At 38.0% G+C, this 13,098-nt stretch overlaps 1 protein-coding gene across 1 annotated transcript; it reads left to right on the top strand.

Annotated features, from left to right (window-relative positions):
• The first annotated feature begins 2,963 nt into the window (after positions 1-2,963).
• Positions 2,964-4,947, top strand: LOC119067609 (nuclear envelope integral membrane protein 1a). Its single transcript, XM_037170702.1, has 5 exons — positions 2,964-3,143; positions 3,217-3,728; positions 3,797-4,137; positions 4,207-4,368; positions 4,432-4,947. The coding sequence occupies exons 1-5, from the start codon at positions 3,071-3,073 to the stop codon at positions 4,715-4,717; spliced, it is 1,374 nt and encodes a 457-aa protein (XP_037026597.1). The 5' UTR covers positions 2,964-3,070; the 3' UTR covers positions 4,718-4,947.
• Positions 4,948-13,098: the final 8,151 nt, after the last annotated feature.

Below are 13,098 nucleotides of genomic sequence, written 5' to 3'. Positions count from 1 at the left end.
ACTGTGTTCAGTGTTGCCAGTGAAAGTTAAATTACGAAAAATTCGCCAAAAAATGGCATTGTGTTCATTGTGGTGTTGCGTTTTGCAGTCTTTTTTTATTTTTTTAAGGCCTGCGGGTAGGCTCGATGCAGAATGGTCCACTGATCACGAAAATACAAAAAAAAAATTTAAAGTTCGAAGCTCCCATGCGCACCTCTGAAAACCGATTTTTTGGTCACAGAGCCATAGTGAGAGCAGTTCTGCCGCCTGTGTCGAAACAAATTTGTTAAGTGTATATGATAACTACTCGTAGAGACTGTGGCTTCAATTTGGCATACTTTAAAATTTAAAAAAAATTCGACTCACCGATGAAAAATTACAGAAAGTGTTCCGGCCATGACTTTTCCAGAAATTTTTTGGAGTTAAAGCTTTCTAAAATCTGTGACTGGGAAGCAAAATAGTCGTGTCGTAGCTCATTTTAAAGGGAATTTCAAGAGCTTTCAAACGCCAACAATACTAAGAACAATTTGGAACCGTTTTTGCATAAATTCTGTGAAACAAAAATGGTTTTTCTCGTACCATTTTCAACACATTGGAAGGTCAATGAATCTGCAACCCGGTAAAACTTTACGTCGAGTCTATATTCGTTTGAAAGCTCTTGAAATTCCCTTTAAAATGAGCTACGACATGACTGTTTTTTTTTTCCAGTCACAGATTTTAGATAGCATTAACTCCAAACAATTTCTGGAAAAGTCATGGTCGGGAACACTTTCTGTAATTTTTCATCGGTGAGTCGAATTTTTTTTAAATTTTAAAGTATGCCAAATTGAAGCCACAGTCTCTACGAGTAGTTATCATATACACTTAACAAATTTGCTCCAACACAGTCGGCAGAACTGCTCTCACTATGGCTCTGTGACTAAAAAATCGGTTTTCAGAGGTGCGCATGGGAGCTTCGAACTTCTAATTTTTAGCCCCGTACGAAGTACGAAGGGGCTTATAGGATTACGATGCCGTGTGTAATTGATGGAATTCGAAGCAGACGGTAAGGGCAAAGTGTTTGCCTATGTTCATAGATGACGAATCCGCAATAAAAATTTGGGCCGTCTGTCCGTCTGTCACGTCGATATCTTGAGTAAATCAAATCCGATTTCAAAAATTTTTTTTCCCTGAAAGATAGTCAAAATAGTGAGGCTAAGTTCGAAGATGGGCATATTCGGATCGGCCCTTCGTGAGTTAGGGCCACCTAAGTGATTTAAGGTGTTTTGGTGATATTTATGGCAAAATAAACGATGGAAATGTAAATGACACGGCAAATGATAGGTATTGTCAATACCAATCCAGGAAAAAAAGTTTTTTTAAATCGGGTGAGTGGACCGTGAGTTAGGGCCTTAGAAGTGAAAAGCTACTAGGGCCCTATGTGTATTTTACATAGAACTCGAGTAAATTTCATCCATTTTTCGTAATTTTTGTTTGATTTGGAAGGTAATCAAAGGCCGAATAGAATGTAGTTGAAAAAAATTTTAAATTTTGGTCCTCGGACTGAGGCCGATACTAGGGCCCTATGTGTATTTTACATTGAACTCGAGTAAATTTCATTCGTTTTTCGTAATTTTTGTGTCATTTGGAAGGTAATCAAAGGCCGAATAGAATGTTGTTGAAAAAAAAATAAATTTGGGTCCTCGGACTAAGGCCGCTACTAGGGCCCTATGCGTATTTTACATACAACTCGAGTAAATTTCCGAATAGAATGTTGTTGAAAAAAATTTTAAATTTGGGTCCTCGGACTAAGGCCGCTACTAGGGCCCTATGCGTATTTTACATACAACTCGAGTAAATTTCATCCGTTTTTCGTAATTTTTGTTTCATTTGAAAGATAATCGAACACCGAATAGAATGTTGTTGAAAAAAAAAATTAAATTTGGGTCCTTGGACTAAGGCCGCTACTAGGGCCCTATGTGTATTTCACATATAACTCGAGTAAATTTCATCCGTTTTTCGTAATTTTTGTGTCATTTGGAAGGTAATCAAAGGCCGAATAGAATGTTGTTGAAAAAAAAATTAAATTTGGGTCCTCGGACTAAGGCCGCTACTAGGGCCCTATGCGTATTTTACATACAACTCGAGTAAATTTCATCCGTTTTTCTTAAGTTTTGTTTCATTTGAAAGATAATCGAACACCGAATAGAATGTTGTTGAAAAAAAAAATTAAATTTGGGTCCTTGGACTAAGGCCGTTACTAGGGCCCTATGTGTATTTTACATATAACTCGAGCAAATTTCATCCGTTTTTCGTAATTTGTGTTTCATTTGGAAGGTAATCAAAGGCCAAATAGAATGTTGTTGAAAAAAAATTAAATTTGGGTCCTCGGACTAAGGCCGCTACTAGGGCCCTATGTGTATTTTGAATATAACTCGAGCAAATTTCATCCGTTTTTCGTATTTTTTGTTTCATTTGGAAGGTAATCAAAGGCCGAATAGAATGTAGTTGAAAAAAAAATAAATTTGGATCCTCGGACTGAGGCCGATACTAGGCCCTATGTGTATTTATACTAAATAAATTTAAATTTTAGGGCTATTTGAAATTTTTGTTTTATTTGAAAGGAACGTCGTACGGGGCTTCGTAATTGAGCTATGCGCAATTTCTAAGATGTACACATTTCATAATAATTTGACTTCAACTACGTTTACGGGTGCAATAGGTCTACGGTCAAAGTAGGGTGACAGACGCACTAGGGTCACGTACGCAATAGATATACGGGTTTGTACGGGGCTCAGTCGCAGCAAACGCTCCGACTGTTCTGATGGCTCGTTTTTTTGGTTTTTTCGAGATCAGTGGACCATTCTGCATAGAGCCTACCCGCAGGCCTTAAAAAAAATAAAAAAAAGACTGCAAAAGGCTACACCCTAAGTGTTCATATGTGCACCATAATACCGAACACGAAGCTGTATGAATTGAACAAGAGCACTGAGAGCACTGCTGCTTTTATTTTTGTATTTTGACAGTTAAAATAAGCGAAAAAAGCGTTGTGTTGATTTGCCGTTTGCTCAGTTTAGTTTAGATGTGAATTCTTCATGGTTAATACGAAACCATGGCTTCAGTTCGTATTTTGCTTTTGATAACATTACTTTCACTTACGTATGCCCTAGCTAAGAAACCAACTGGTACGTCCGCTACTTTCCGTCGCTTAAACCGCCAAAAAACCATTCTCATAATATCATCCAAAATTCTCTGCAGTCACGTTGATTCAGCCAGGAAGTGTCATTGAGTATGCTTCCAACCAACGATCCGGATTCTTCACCACCGACCTGCAAATATATTGCTATCGTGGCACATCGAAATCGTTGCCGGCAATTTTCCAATCGGTGAACATCGAACTGCATCTGGACAACGATGATTTTGTGTGGTACGAAGGATCCACACCGGAAATCGTCACCACGCATTACGACAATCAACGGTCGATATTTTCGTTCAATTTTCTGAACACGCGAAAGAAGAAGCTCATCAATTTGAATCCATTCAATCAAACATGCGTCGGCATCGAGACGGCACATCAGTACAAAGTTTACATAAATTTGGTGCGCATCGACTTTTGGAAAGTGATTCTGATGGCCATCGGACTGTTGATCTTTTTCGCGGCCAGTCAATTCAGCGAAACGCCACTGTTCTACTATACAACCGGCATTTTGCTGGGCATTTTTGCGTCGCTACTGGTCGTTGTATACTTTCTGGCTAAACTGTTTCCCAAGGTAAGTTGGTCCAGGCGATATTCACTTCTAATTCCCTATTCTGACAACTAAAACCAATTACCCCGCAGAAACCCATGATGTACAGCGTAATGGCCGGTGGTTCGGCATTAGCTGTTTATTTCACTCAGCTCTTATGGGACAACGTTCAGGTGATACTGTTCAATTATCAAACGTACGTGTTTTGGTACATCATCGTAACGGGATTCATCAGCTTTGTGATTTGCTATCGACTCGGTCCGCCAAAAAATCAACGAAGCAAAAATTTGATTAAATGGGGATTGCAAATGGTGTCCATGGGCATGATCTACTTTTCCAGTCAATTTCAAGAGGCCAGCGTCGGAGTCGTCTTGTTGACCGTTTGCATCTACTATTTTCCGGTGGAATGGTTGTACATTGCAAGAAGGCATTGGTAAGGGAAACGAAAACAAATTGTCTTTTCTGCCATTTCGATCACTCGTATTTCTGGTTGTACTTACAGGCGACGCTATTTTCCACCCAAGCAAAGATTTTTAACGAATGAAGAATACTACGAACAAACCGCAAGAGAAACAACAAAAGCTCTGGAAGAGCTGAAAAATTTCTGCAACAGTCCGGAAAGTCAACCTTGGCGTACAATGACAAAGCTGAGGGATCCTCAACGGTAACAAAAAGAATTTGTATTCGGGAAGAGACTGCTATATAGTTAACCGTTCAATTCATTCAGATTCGCGTCGTTTATGGGAGGACAGTCCCATCTGCTGGACTGTGAAATATTGGAATATGAATCGCTGTCGAACATAAATAACTCAGACATCAGCAATGATGATGACGACGACGACGACGATTCGGTCGATCAAATGGTACATCAGCCGGCTCGATTACAGCGACCCGTCAACGGTTATCAATTTGGTAGGACGACTCCATCTCTGCGGACAAGTACACCGACCATAAACGGCCACTTGAAGCACCGCCACAATGGATTAGAATTAAGCGAAGATGACGACGAGTGATATGAGTGAACCATATTAACGAGAGACATGCTATGTTTGCCTCACCAAAGAACTGATATAACCGATATTTGTGGAGTTGAATTACAACATTTTCCAGCAGCTGTGCGCTATCCCTTTCATTTGTTTGTGCAGCATAATAATTCGATTTCGAGCCGGAAGGTTGCTTTTAATTTATTGTTCTGTGCGGCGAATTAAATCTGTTAAGAAAATAAATGATTTTTCGTGTTTTTAAGCAAGCTCTTTAAAGCGATGTGAGGGGTAAGGGCAAAACGGTTGGTATTTCACAATTTTACAGATTTAACAGATTTCGAGCGGAATCAGTTGTTTGTACGATCAGGATGGGATTTCGATTTAAATCACAATTGCAGCTGGAAAATTGAGCGTGGTGGCCGATTTCGGAAGGCGAAGAATCCTTTCAAGCAACCTGACCTAGAGATGTACTCGCCTCTCATTCCAATGCACTGCTTCCAGTCTGCAAATACTCTTTGAGGAACGTTAGGTACTCAATTGATATCTCGCCCGAATGCAGGCTACACGCAAAAAAAAGTCGTACGGATAAAACGTACATTTCGACGATGAGACCAATGGTTGAGTTATCAGTACAATGTACGAATAAAACGTATATTGGAAATTTCGCTTTTTTTTTAATTTTTCTAGAAATAATGTTACTATATTTCGTCCTTTGCCCACTTTACAGATGTGAGATCGATTACTTTATATAAAACAAAGTGCTGGGTTTCTCAAACGCGAATGAAAAAAAAAAAAAAAAAAACATTTTCACTGGCGTGAATTGAACTGGGGACCTCTCGATCTTGAGTCAGTGACTTTCGCACTGAGCTAACTAGTTGTTGAGTTACGAACAGTTTACTTTGGAGAGTTCTTTTGTTTGTCATTTCCTTTTAAACATAGTAGAAAAAGGATGTAGTTTAGACGCAGTAAACTGATCTCATCATAAGAATGCAATTTTGGTGGGTTTCGTTTGTTTCTTTCGTTTTATTTGTTCCACGCGTGTTCCACCACATAGAAGTAGCGTTTGCCTTTACGCTTCTTCAATTCCACACGTTTGTGAGTGAAACGACACTCTTTACGCTTCTTTTGTTGACAACATGTGGAACGCTGTGGAACAATTAAAATTGTAGAATGCTAACCAATTGCAAACTTAAATTGAGTTGAGTTTAGCAACATTCAGGCAAATATTTTCTGATGATTAAACATTAAATTTCAGGCTCCCAAAAGAAGTCGAGTTTTCAAACTTTAAAAAATAATTATTATTGATAATTTATGAAATTTTCGCCACATGTTCCTTTAAAAATATAATGTACAGTTCATCTAGAACACATGATCATAGGATTCTCGGTAGATTTGTACATTTTATTATGCAATTGTAGCTATAGATCTGTTCCAAGGCCATACGAATTGTCAAATTTCATCCATAGACAACAGAACCTAAACAATTGCTCATGAAAAATGAGCTGTCACTATATATACGGGGCCTTAAAATTTCAGCGAAAAGCCAAGGTTATGTCGTCTATGGATGAAATCGTCGTGGTTCGGGTTGTCAAAGTTCGCGTTTACAGTTATTTGGAACAAACCTATTGAGCTAGAAAATCTGAGTACTTTTAAGCCAATATAATGACTGGTGAGACCGAATCCAAATATGTATTCTTGTTCTGAAATTTTCGAGTAAGTTAGAGTTGTTAAGGTCGGATGTTGTTGCAGTAATTATATTTTTTTAGGCTCCAAGAGATTGAAGGTTTTAATCAAAAATAGATCCGATTTTTTAGCCGCAACGCATCCATTTGTCAAGTCGGAATTCAATCATCACTTTTTTTAGATGTCGGATTTGGGCTTGTTGATTGGCAATGGCAACTCCGAATCCGATCAGAAACTTGTGAAAGTATAATGGTCTCATCAAAGGCCAGAGTTCAAAATTAAATACGCGTGATAAAATTAAATAATAGAATTCCATTTCCTACGCATTATAAGAACCTCTTTTTCTTGGATGAACTCTCATGGTTCTATTGGCAAGAAATTGATTTTCCGCGGTAATATTAAAATGAACGTTAAAATCGCGTTACATCTTTACGTCGAATTTTTTTAAAACATTAGTCGTTTCAAAGCAATCCAACAGCTTAGAAACCAAACGAGCAATACGACGATACAACAATTAATTGAAATGAATATTTAAATCGAATTGTTCTTTTAAATAATTTGTGAAACAATTCAGAAATAACTTTTGACATCAACACCAAACATAATATTATTGTACGTCCACTCCAATTGAATGGCTATATGTCTTAAGCAACATACCACCACCTTCTATTGTACGACAAGAAGCTGCTTTAAGAGAATGCAAAAAGATCAGCGAACATACAGAACTGCCCATACACAACGACATTCTAACAGCACCGATAACATCGAGATTGAAATCGAGGAAACCGTTTTGGCAATTTTATAGATTGTCTGGAGACATGGACTCGCGTAACACACGATGGAAAAAGTGGTGGCAAGACGCCACGGTCAAAAACAAAGACCTCATAACCGATCCAACGAAGGAAACGAAAGGAATGAATTTACCAAGAAAGTTGTGGTTGAGACTAAATCGTATTCGTACAGGCCATGGCTGCTGTGCATATATGCTACACAAATGGCAATTCATTGAATCACCACTGTGTGAGTGCGGTGAAGTTCAAACAATGGAACATATCGTTAAGTATTGTAACATCCATCGCTTCACTGGAGACTTACAGGAAATCAACGGGGTAAGCGAGCGTTTCATCAAATGGCTGGAGGATTTAAAAATTGAAATTTAGTGAAAAGATCAAAGATCAAAGAATGTAAAAATGTAAAATGTTGTAAATGAATGTAATTTATTAAAGGTCATTGGAATAAATAAAATTGTACGTCTTACATGTACACCATCCTACGTCTTAAACGTAAATCATGCTACGGCTAAAACGTACATTTCGACGATGAGACCAATGGTTGAGTTATCAGTACATTTAACGTATTATCTGTACATTTTTCGTTTTATGCGTACATCACTACGTCTAGTACGTAGAATGTACGTCTAAAATGTAGATTTTGTACGTCTTGAACGTACATCCGAAATTTCCTTTTTTTGCGTGTAGACATTATGCTCAGAAATTCATCCTAGTCATCCATCCACCAAAAACACTGCAACCATCCGAATTATGAAGCTTGAGTGAACTTTAGGACGTAACCAATGTGATATAATATAATGTGATATTCGAACTAATTTTAGTGGAAGACTAGTACGTAACCACTGAGCATTGTAAATCATTCAGTTTGTCCAGCCATCACTTTTCTACAAAAAAAATTCGACTTTGCTTGCGGATAAAATCGACCAATCATGGCATATGAAGGCTTGTGAGGTATGAATGAATAGGTAATATCGTAGAGAATCTAGGACAGCTAAGTTTTTTTTGTAGTTGCTGTAAGAGTGATATCGCGAAATCTTCGAACAACTTTGGGACAAGGGGTCACAGATATTATTGACTTATAGCTCATTCGATTCGTTGAACTTTTGCGAGTAAAACGTAGTACTACGTTTGGTGAACGTTATTTTGTTGTCGACGCTCCAGGTCATAAAGTAAGGGTCTGCCAAAAAGGACCCAAAATAGTTTTCTAAAAATTATTAGAGTAAAACCATTTTGGGAAAAAAAAAAACTTTTAGCTAGCCTTGTAGGCCTTGAAAAGACGCACATTTTGAGTATACACACCACCGGTCCATGTTGACCTGTTGGTGATATCAATCATTTTACACACCCCCCCTGAACAAAAATAAATTTTTACCGAAAATGCACCCAAAAATTGATCGCTGTTCTGAATAGAGGGACCCTAGGGGAGTTCAAAACGATGGTCCGTTAAGCTGGACCAGATGCTTCCCCAGCCCATACAATTTTTTCCTTAGTTGTATGGTTGTGGGGAAGCATCTGGTCCAGCTTAACGGACCATCGTTTTGAACTCCTCTAGGATCCCTCTATTTAGAACAGCAATCAATTTTTGGGTGCATTTTCGGTAAAAATTTATTTTTGTTCAGGGGGGGTGTGTTTAGGTGAAAAATTGGTGATTTTGCCAAGTCCCTGACCGGCCGCAGTGACATAAGATCAAGACATAATATGTATGGTGAGAGAGCCTCGTCTCTGTAGTACCATAGCTTGTAAAAACATCCTTGGATAAGTTTCACTGCAAAGGGTTGGAGCGACTTTAGCGGAAGTCCACCCCAAGTCGACGAAATTTTATCTCTTTCGTTTGTTTTTCGTTTTTTTGAGGTTTTTTGTGCGGCTCTTCAATATCTATTGCTGATAAGAGTGAGATCAACTAAAATAAAGAATTTTTCGGTCTATTTGGACTATTTTCTATATAAAAGTGGGGTATGAAGCATTTTTGGACTTTTTTTGTGGTTATTCAATATTTATTTTCAATTGTTTTCAATTTTCCCCACACTGTTTTACTCGACTAATCGCGATAATATCCGTGACCCCTTGTCCCAAAGTTGTTCGAAGATTTCGCGATATCACTCTTAACAGAAGCCACACTAAAGTATTCAGCCAATTTGTTTTGACAACTATCTCAATCAGTGGAAAGTGACTGATTTAAAAATCTCATCAGTGGCTGGTTTTTAGATGTCAAAGACTGTACCAGAACAATTTTTTTCAAGGCTAAGTTCAAAGATAGGCCCTTCGTGAGTTAGGGCCACCTAAGTGATTTAAGGTCTTTTGGTGATATTATTGGCGAAATAAACGATGGAAATGTAAATGACACGGCAAATGATAGATATTGTCAATACCAATCCAGGAAAAAAAAGCTTTTTAAAATCGGGTGAGTGGACCGTGAGTTAGGGCCTTAGAAGTGAAATACTACTAGGGCCCTATCTGTACACAGACAAAAGTCCTGGATTAGATTTAAATCTTTTTCGGATTACATATAGGACCAAATTTATTTTTGGATTGAAATCTAATTTTTCCAAAGATTACTTGCATTTAATCTTTCGAAAATAATCTGTCGATGGATTAGATCGAAATCTTCCAAAAGATTTCTATTTTTGTTATTTTGAAATTAAAAATTTTTTTCCAAAATTTATTTGAATATTGGAGTCAGACTTATTTATTCTGAAATTGGAAATTTTATTTGTTTAATTAAAATTAAATGTTTTTAGCCCCGTACGAAGTACTGGGGGCTTATAAGATTAATATGCCGTTTGTAACACGTCGAATTGGAAGCAGACAGTAAGGGCAAAGCATTTGGTTATGTTCATAGATGACGAATCCGCAATAAAAAAAATGTCCGTCCGTCCGTCCGTCCGTCCGTGCTAGCTTGAGTAAATCACAACCTTTTTTCAAAATTCTTTTTTTCCCCGATTGGTATCGACAAAAGTAAGGTCAAGTTCGAAAATGGGCATGGTAGGGTCGGCCCCTCCAGAGCTAGGGCCCTATAGGTGTTTTTCAGTCTTTCGACGATATCTACCAAAATACGCACGCAATAGCTGCTTGTGATATATCAAATGAAAGGTATTGACGAGTAGAACAAAGTTGCTGAACATTGTTTTTGGGTAAGATGCAACGTGGGCTTGTTGGGAGGGCTCAAAGGTCGTTACTCGGCCCTAAGTGTTTTTTGCACATAAATCGAATAAATCTCATCCGATTTTGCTAGTTTTTGTTTCGTTTGAGAGATAATTGAATACCGAAAAGAACGTGGCGAAAAAAGTTTCAAATTTGGGCCCTTGGACTAAGGCCGCTACTCGGCCCTAAGTGTTTTTTGCACATAAATCGAGTAAATCTCATCCGATTTTGCTAGATTTTGTTTCATTTGAGAGATAATTGAATGCCGAATAGAATGATGGCAAAAAAAGTTTCAAATTTGGGCACTTGGACTAAGGCCGCTACTCGGCCCTAAGTGCTTTTTGCACATAAATCGAGTAAATCTCATCCGATTTTGCTAGATTTAGTTTTTTATGGAAGGTAATTGAATACCGAAAAGAACGAAAAGTTTCAAATTTGGGCCCTTGGACTAAGGCCGCTACGCGGCCCTAAGTGTTTTTTGCACATAAATCGAGTAAATCTCATCCGATTTTGCTAGTTTTTGTTTCGTTTGAGAGATAATTGAATACCGAAAAGAACGTGGCGAAAAAAGTTTCAAATTTGGGCCCTTGGACTAAGGCCGCTACTCGGCCCTAAGTGTTTTTTGCACATAAATCGAGTAAATCTCATCCGATTTTGCTAGATTTTGTTTCATTTGAGAGATAATTGAATGCCGAATAGAATGATGGCAAAAAAAGTTTCAAATTTGGGCACTTGGACTAAGGCCGCTACTCGGCCCTAAGTGCTTTTTGCACATAAATCGAGTAAATCTCATCCGATTTTGCTAGATTTAGTTTTTTATGGAAGGTAATTGAATACCGAAAAGAACGTGGCGAAAAAAGTTTCAAATTTGTGCCCTTGCACTAAGGCCGCTACTGGGCCCTAAGTGCTCTTTGCACATAAATCGAGTAAATCTCAACCGATTTTGCTAGTTTTTGTTTCATTTGAGAGGTAATTGAATACCCAATGGAAAGTTGGCAAAAAATTTTGGGTTTCTAAAATAATGTCGTAAATTGCAAGGCTGTATACTTTGGGGAGGTCACGAAGACCGCCATTTTATTAGATACGCGGGAACACACCACTTCTGATGATTTTACATGTAAAAAATTTCACCACATCATCAAGACGACGAGAATCATCGAGTAGGTGAATTTTTGTATGAAATCGGCCATTTTATCATCAACTGTGGTGTGTAACCCGCGTAGCTGTATCTGCGTGACCTCCCAAAGTATACAGTCTTGGTAAATTGTTGGTTTTATTTGAAAGGTACTTCGTACGGGCTTTCGTAATTGCGCTATGCGCAATTTTAAAAATGAACAGTTTCAGTAAATTTGACAATGCCCAACTTGACTTGCATTTTGGTAACAGACGCATTAGAGGGTTGTAGACGTATTAGGGTTCCGGGCTTATTAGGGCTACGGACGTATTATGGTTGCGGACGAAATAGGATTACGGGTTGTACGGGGCTAGGTCGCAGCAAACGCTCCGACTGTTCTGATGCCTTGTTTTTTACTTACTATGATCAGGATTTGAACTCGTTCACCTCGGTATCTCCGTATCTCCAGTCCTGTACTTTACCACTGAGCTATTGGGTTCTTAATCTTAGCAAGATTATTTTCGAACCGTTGTTGCGGAGATTTTACTCTTTCAAAGATTAAAAAATAATCTTCTGAACGAAACCTTTGTACCAACTGAGGTAACCATCATAGTAAACGAGTTCAAATCCTAATCGAAGGCAACATTTTTTTTTCATTTTTCCAATTATTTAATTAACTATTATCATAAATCTGTATGAGCAACGATAAGGAAGTTGAGCCTGGCAAAACTATTGAAAAGTATCATAAGCGTATGGAAAATATTATTGCTACTATCAATTTTAGCCATTTTAACCCGAAACGCAATCTATCGAAAGATTTAATTTTTGTAATCTTTGAAAAAAGATTGAAACGAAATCTTTCAAAATATTTAAAATATTCGTTATCTTTCCATAGTTTAAACATTTAATCCGACTTTTTTCTCTGTGTATTTTACATACAATCGCTAAACCTTTCTGGTGTGCATACGTTATTTTGCACCAGCTGGTCACATACAATTCCAAATGGGACCAGCTGGTGCAAAATAACGTATGCACATTAGAACGGTTTAGCGATTGTAGAACTCGAGTAAATTTCATTCGTTTTTCGTAATTTTTGTTTCATTTGGAAGGTAATCAAAGGCCGCATAGAATGTTGTTGAAAAAAAAAAATTAAATTTGGGTCCTTGGACTAGGGCCGCTACTAGGGCCCTATGTGTATTTTACATATAAATCGAGCAAATTTCATCCGTTTTTCGTAATTTTTGTTTCATTTGGAAGGTAATCAAAGGCCGAATAGAATGTAGTTGAAAAAATTTTTAAATTTGGGTCCTCGGACTGAGGCCGATACTAGGCCCTGCCCTATGTGTATTTATACTCAAAAATTAAAATTTTAGGGCGATTTGAAATTTTTGTTTCATTTGAAAGGAACGTCGTACGGGGCTTCGTAATTGCGCTATGCGCAATTTCTAAGATGTACACATTACATAATAATTTTACTTTAACTACATTAACCGGCACAATAGGCTTACGGTCAAAGTAGGGTGACAGACGCAATAGGGTCACGTACGCAATAGATATACGGGTTTGTACGGGGCTCAGTCGCAGCAAACGCTCCGACTGTTCTGATGGCTCGTTTTAAATGCCTGATTGTACATATCGTCAATGACGAGCCACTGTAAAAATTGTTGACGATTCCCGCAACT

The sequence above is a fragment of the Bradysia coprophila genome (genome assembly GCF_014529535.1).
Source record: "Bradysia coprophila strain Holo2 chromosome X unlocalized genomic scaffold, BU_Bcop_v1 contig_125, whole genome shotgun sequence".
Lineage (NCBI taxonomy): Eukaryota > Metazoa > Arthropoda > Insecta > Diptera > Sciaridae > Bradysia > Bradysia coprophila.
This window is presented reverse-complemented; position numbering and strand designations above follow the sequence as displayed.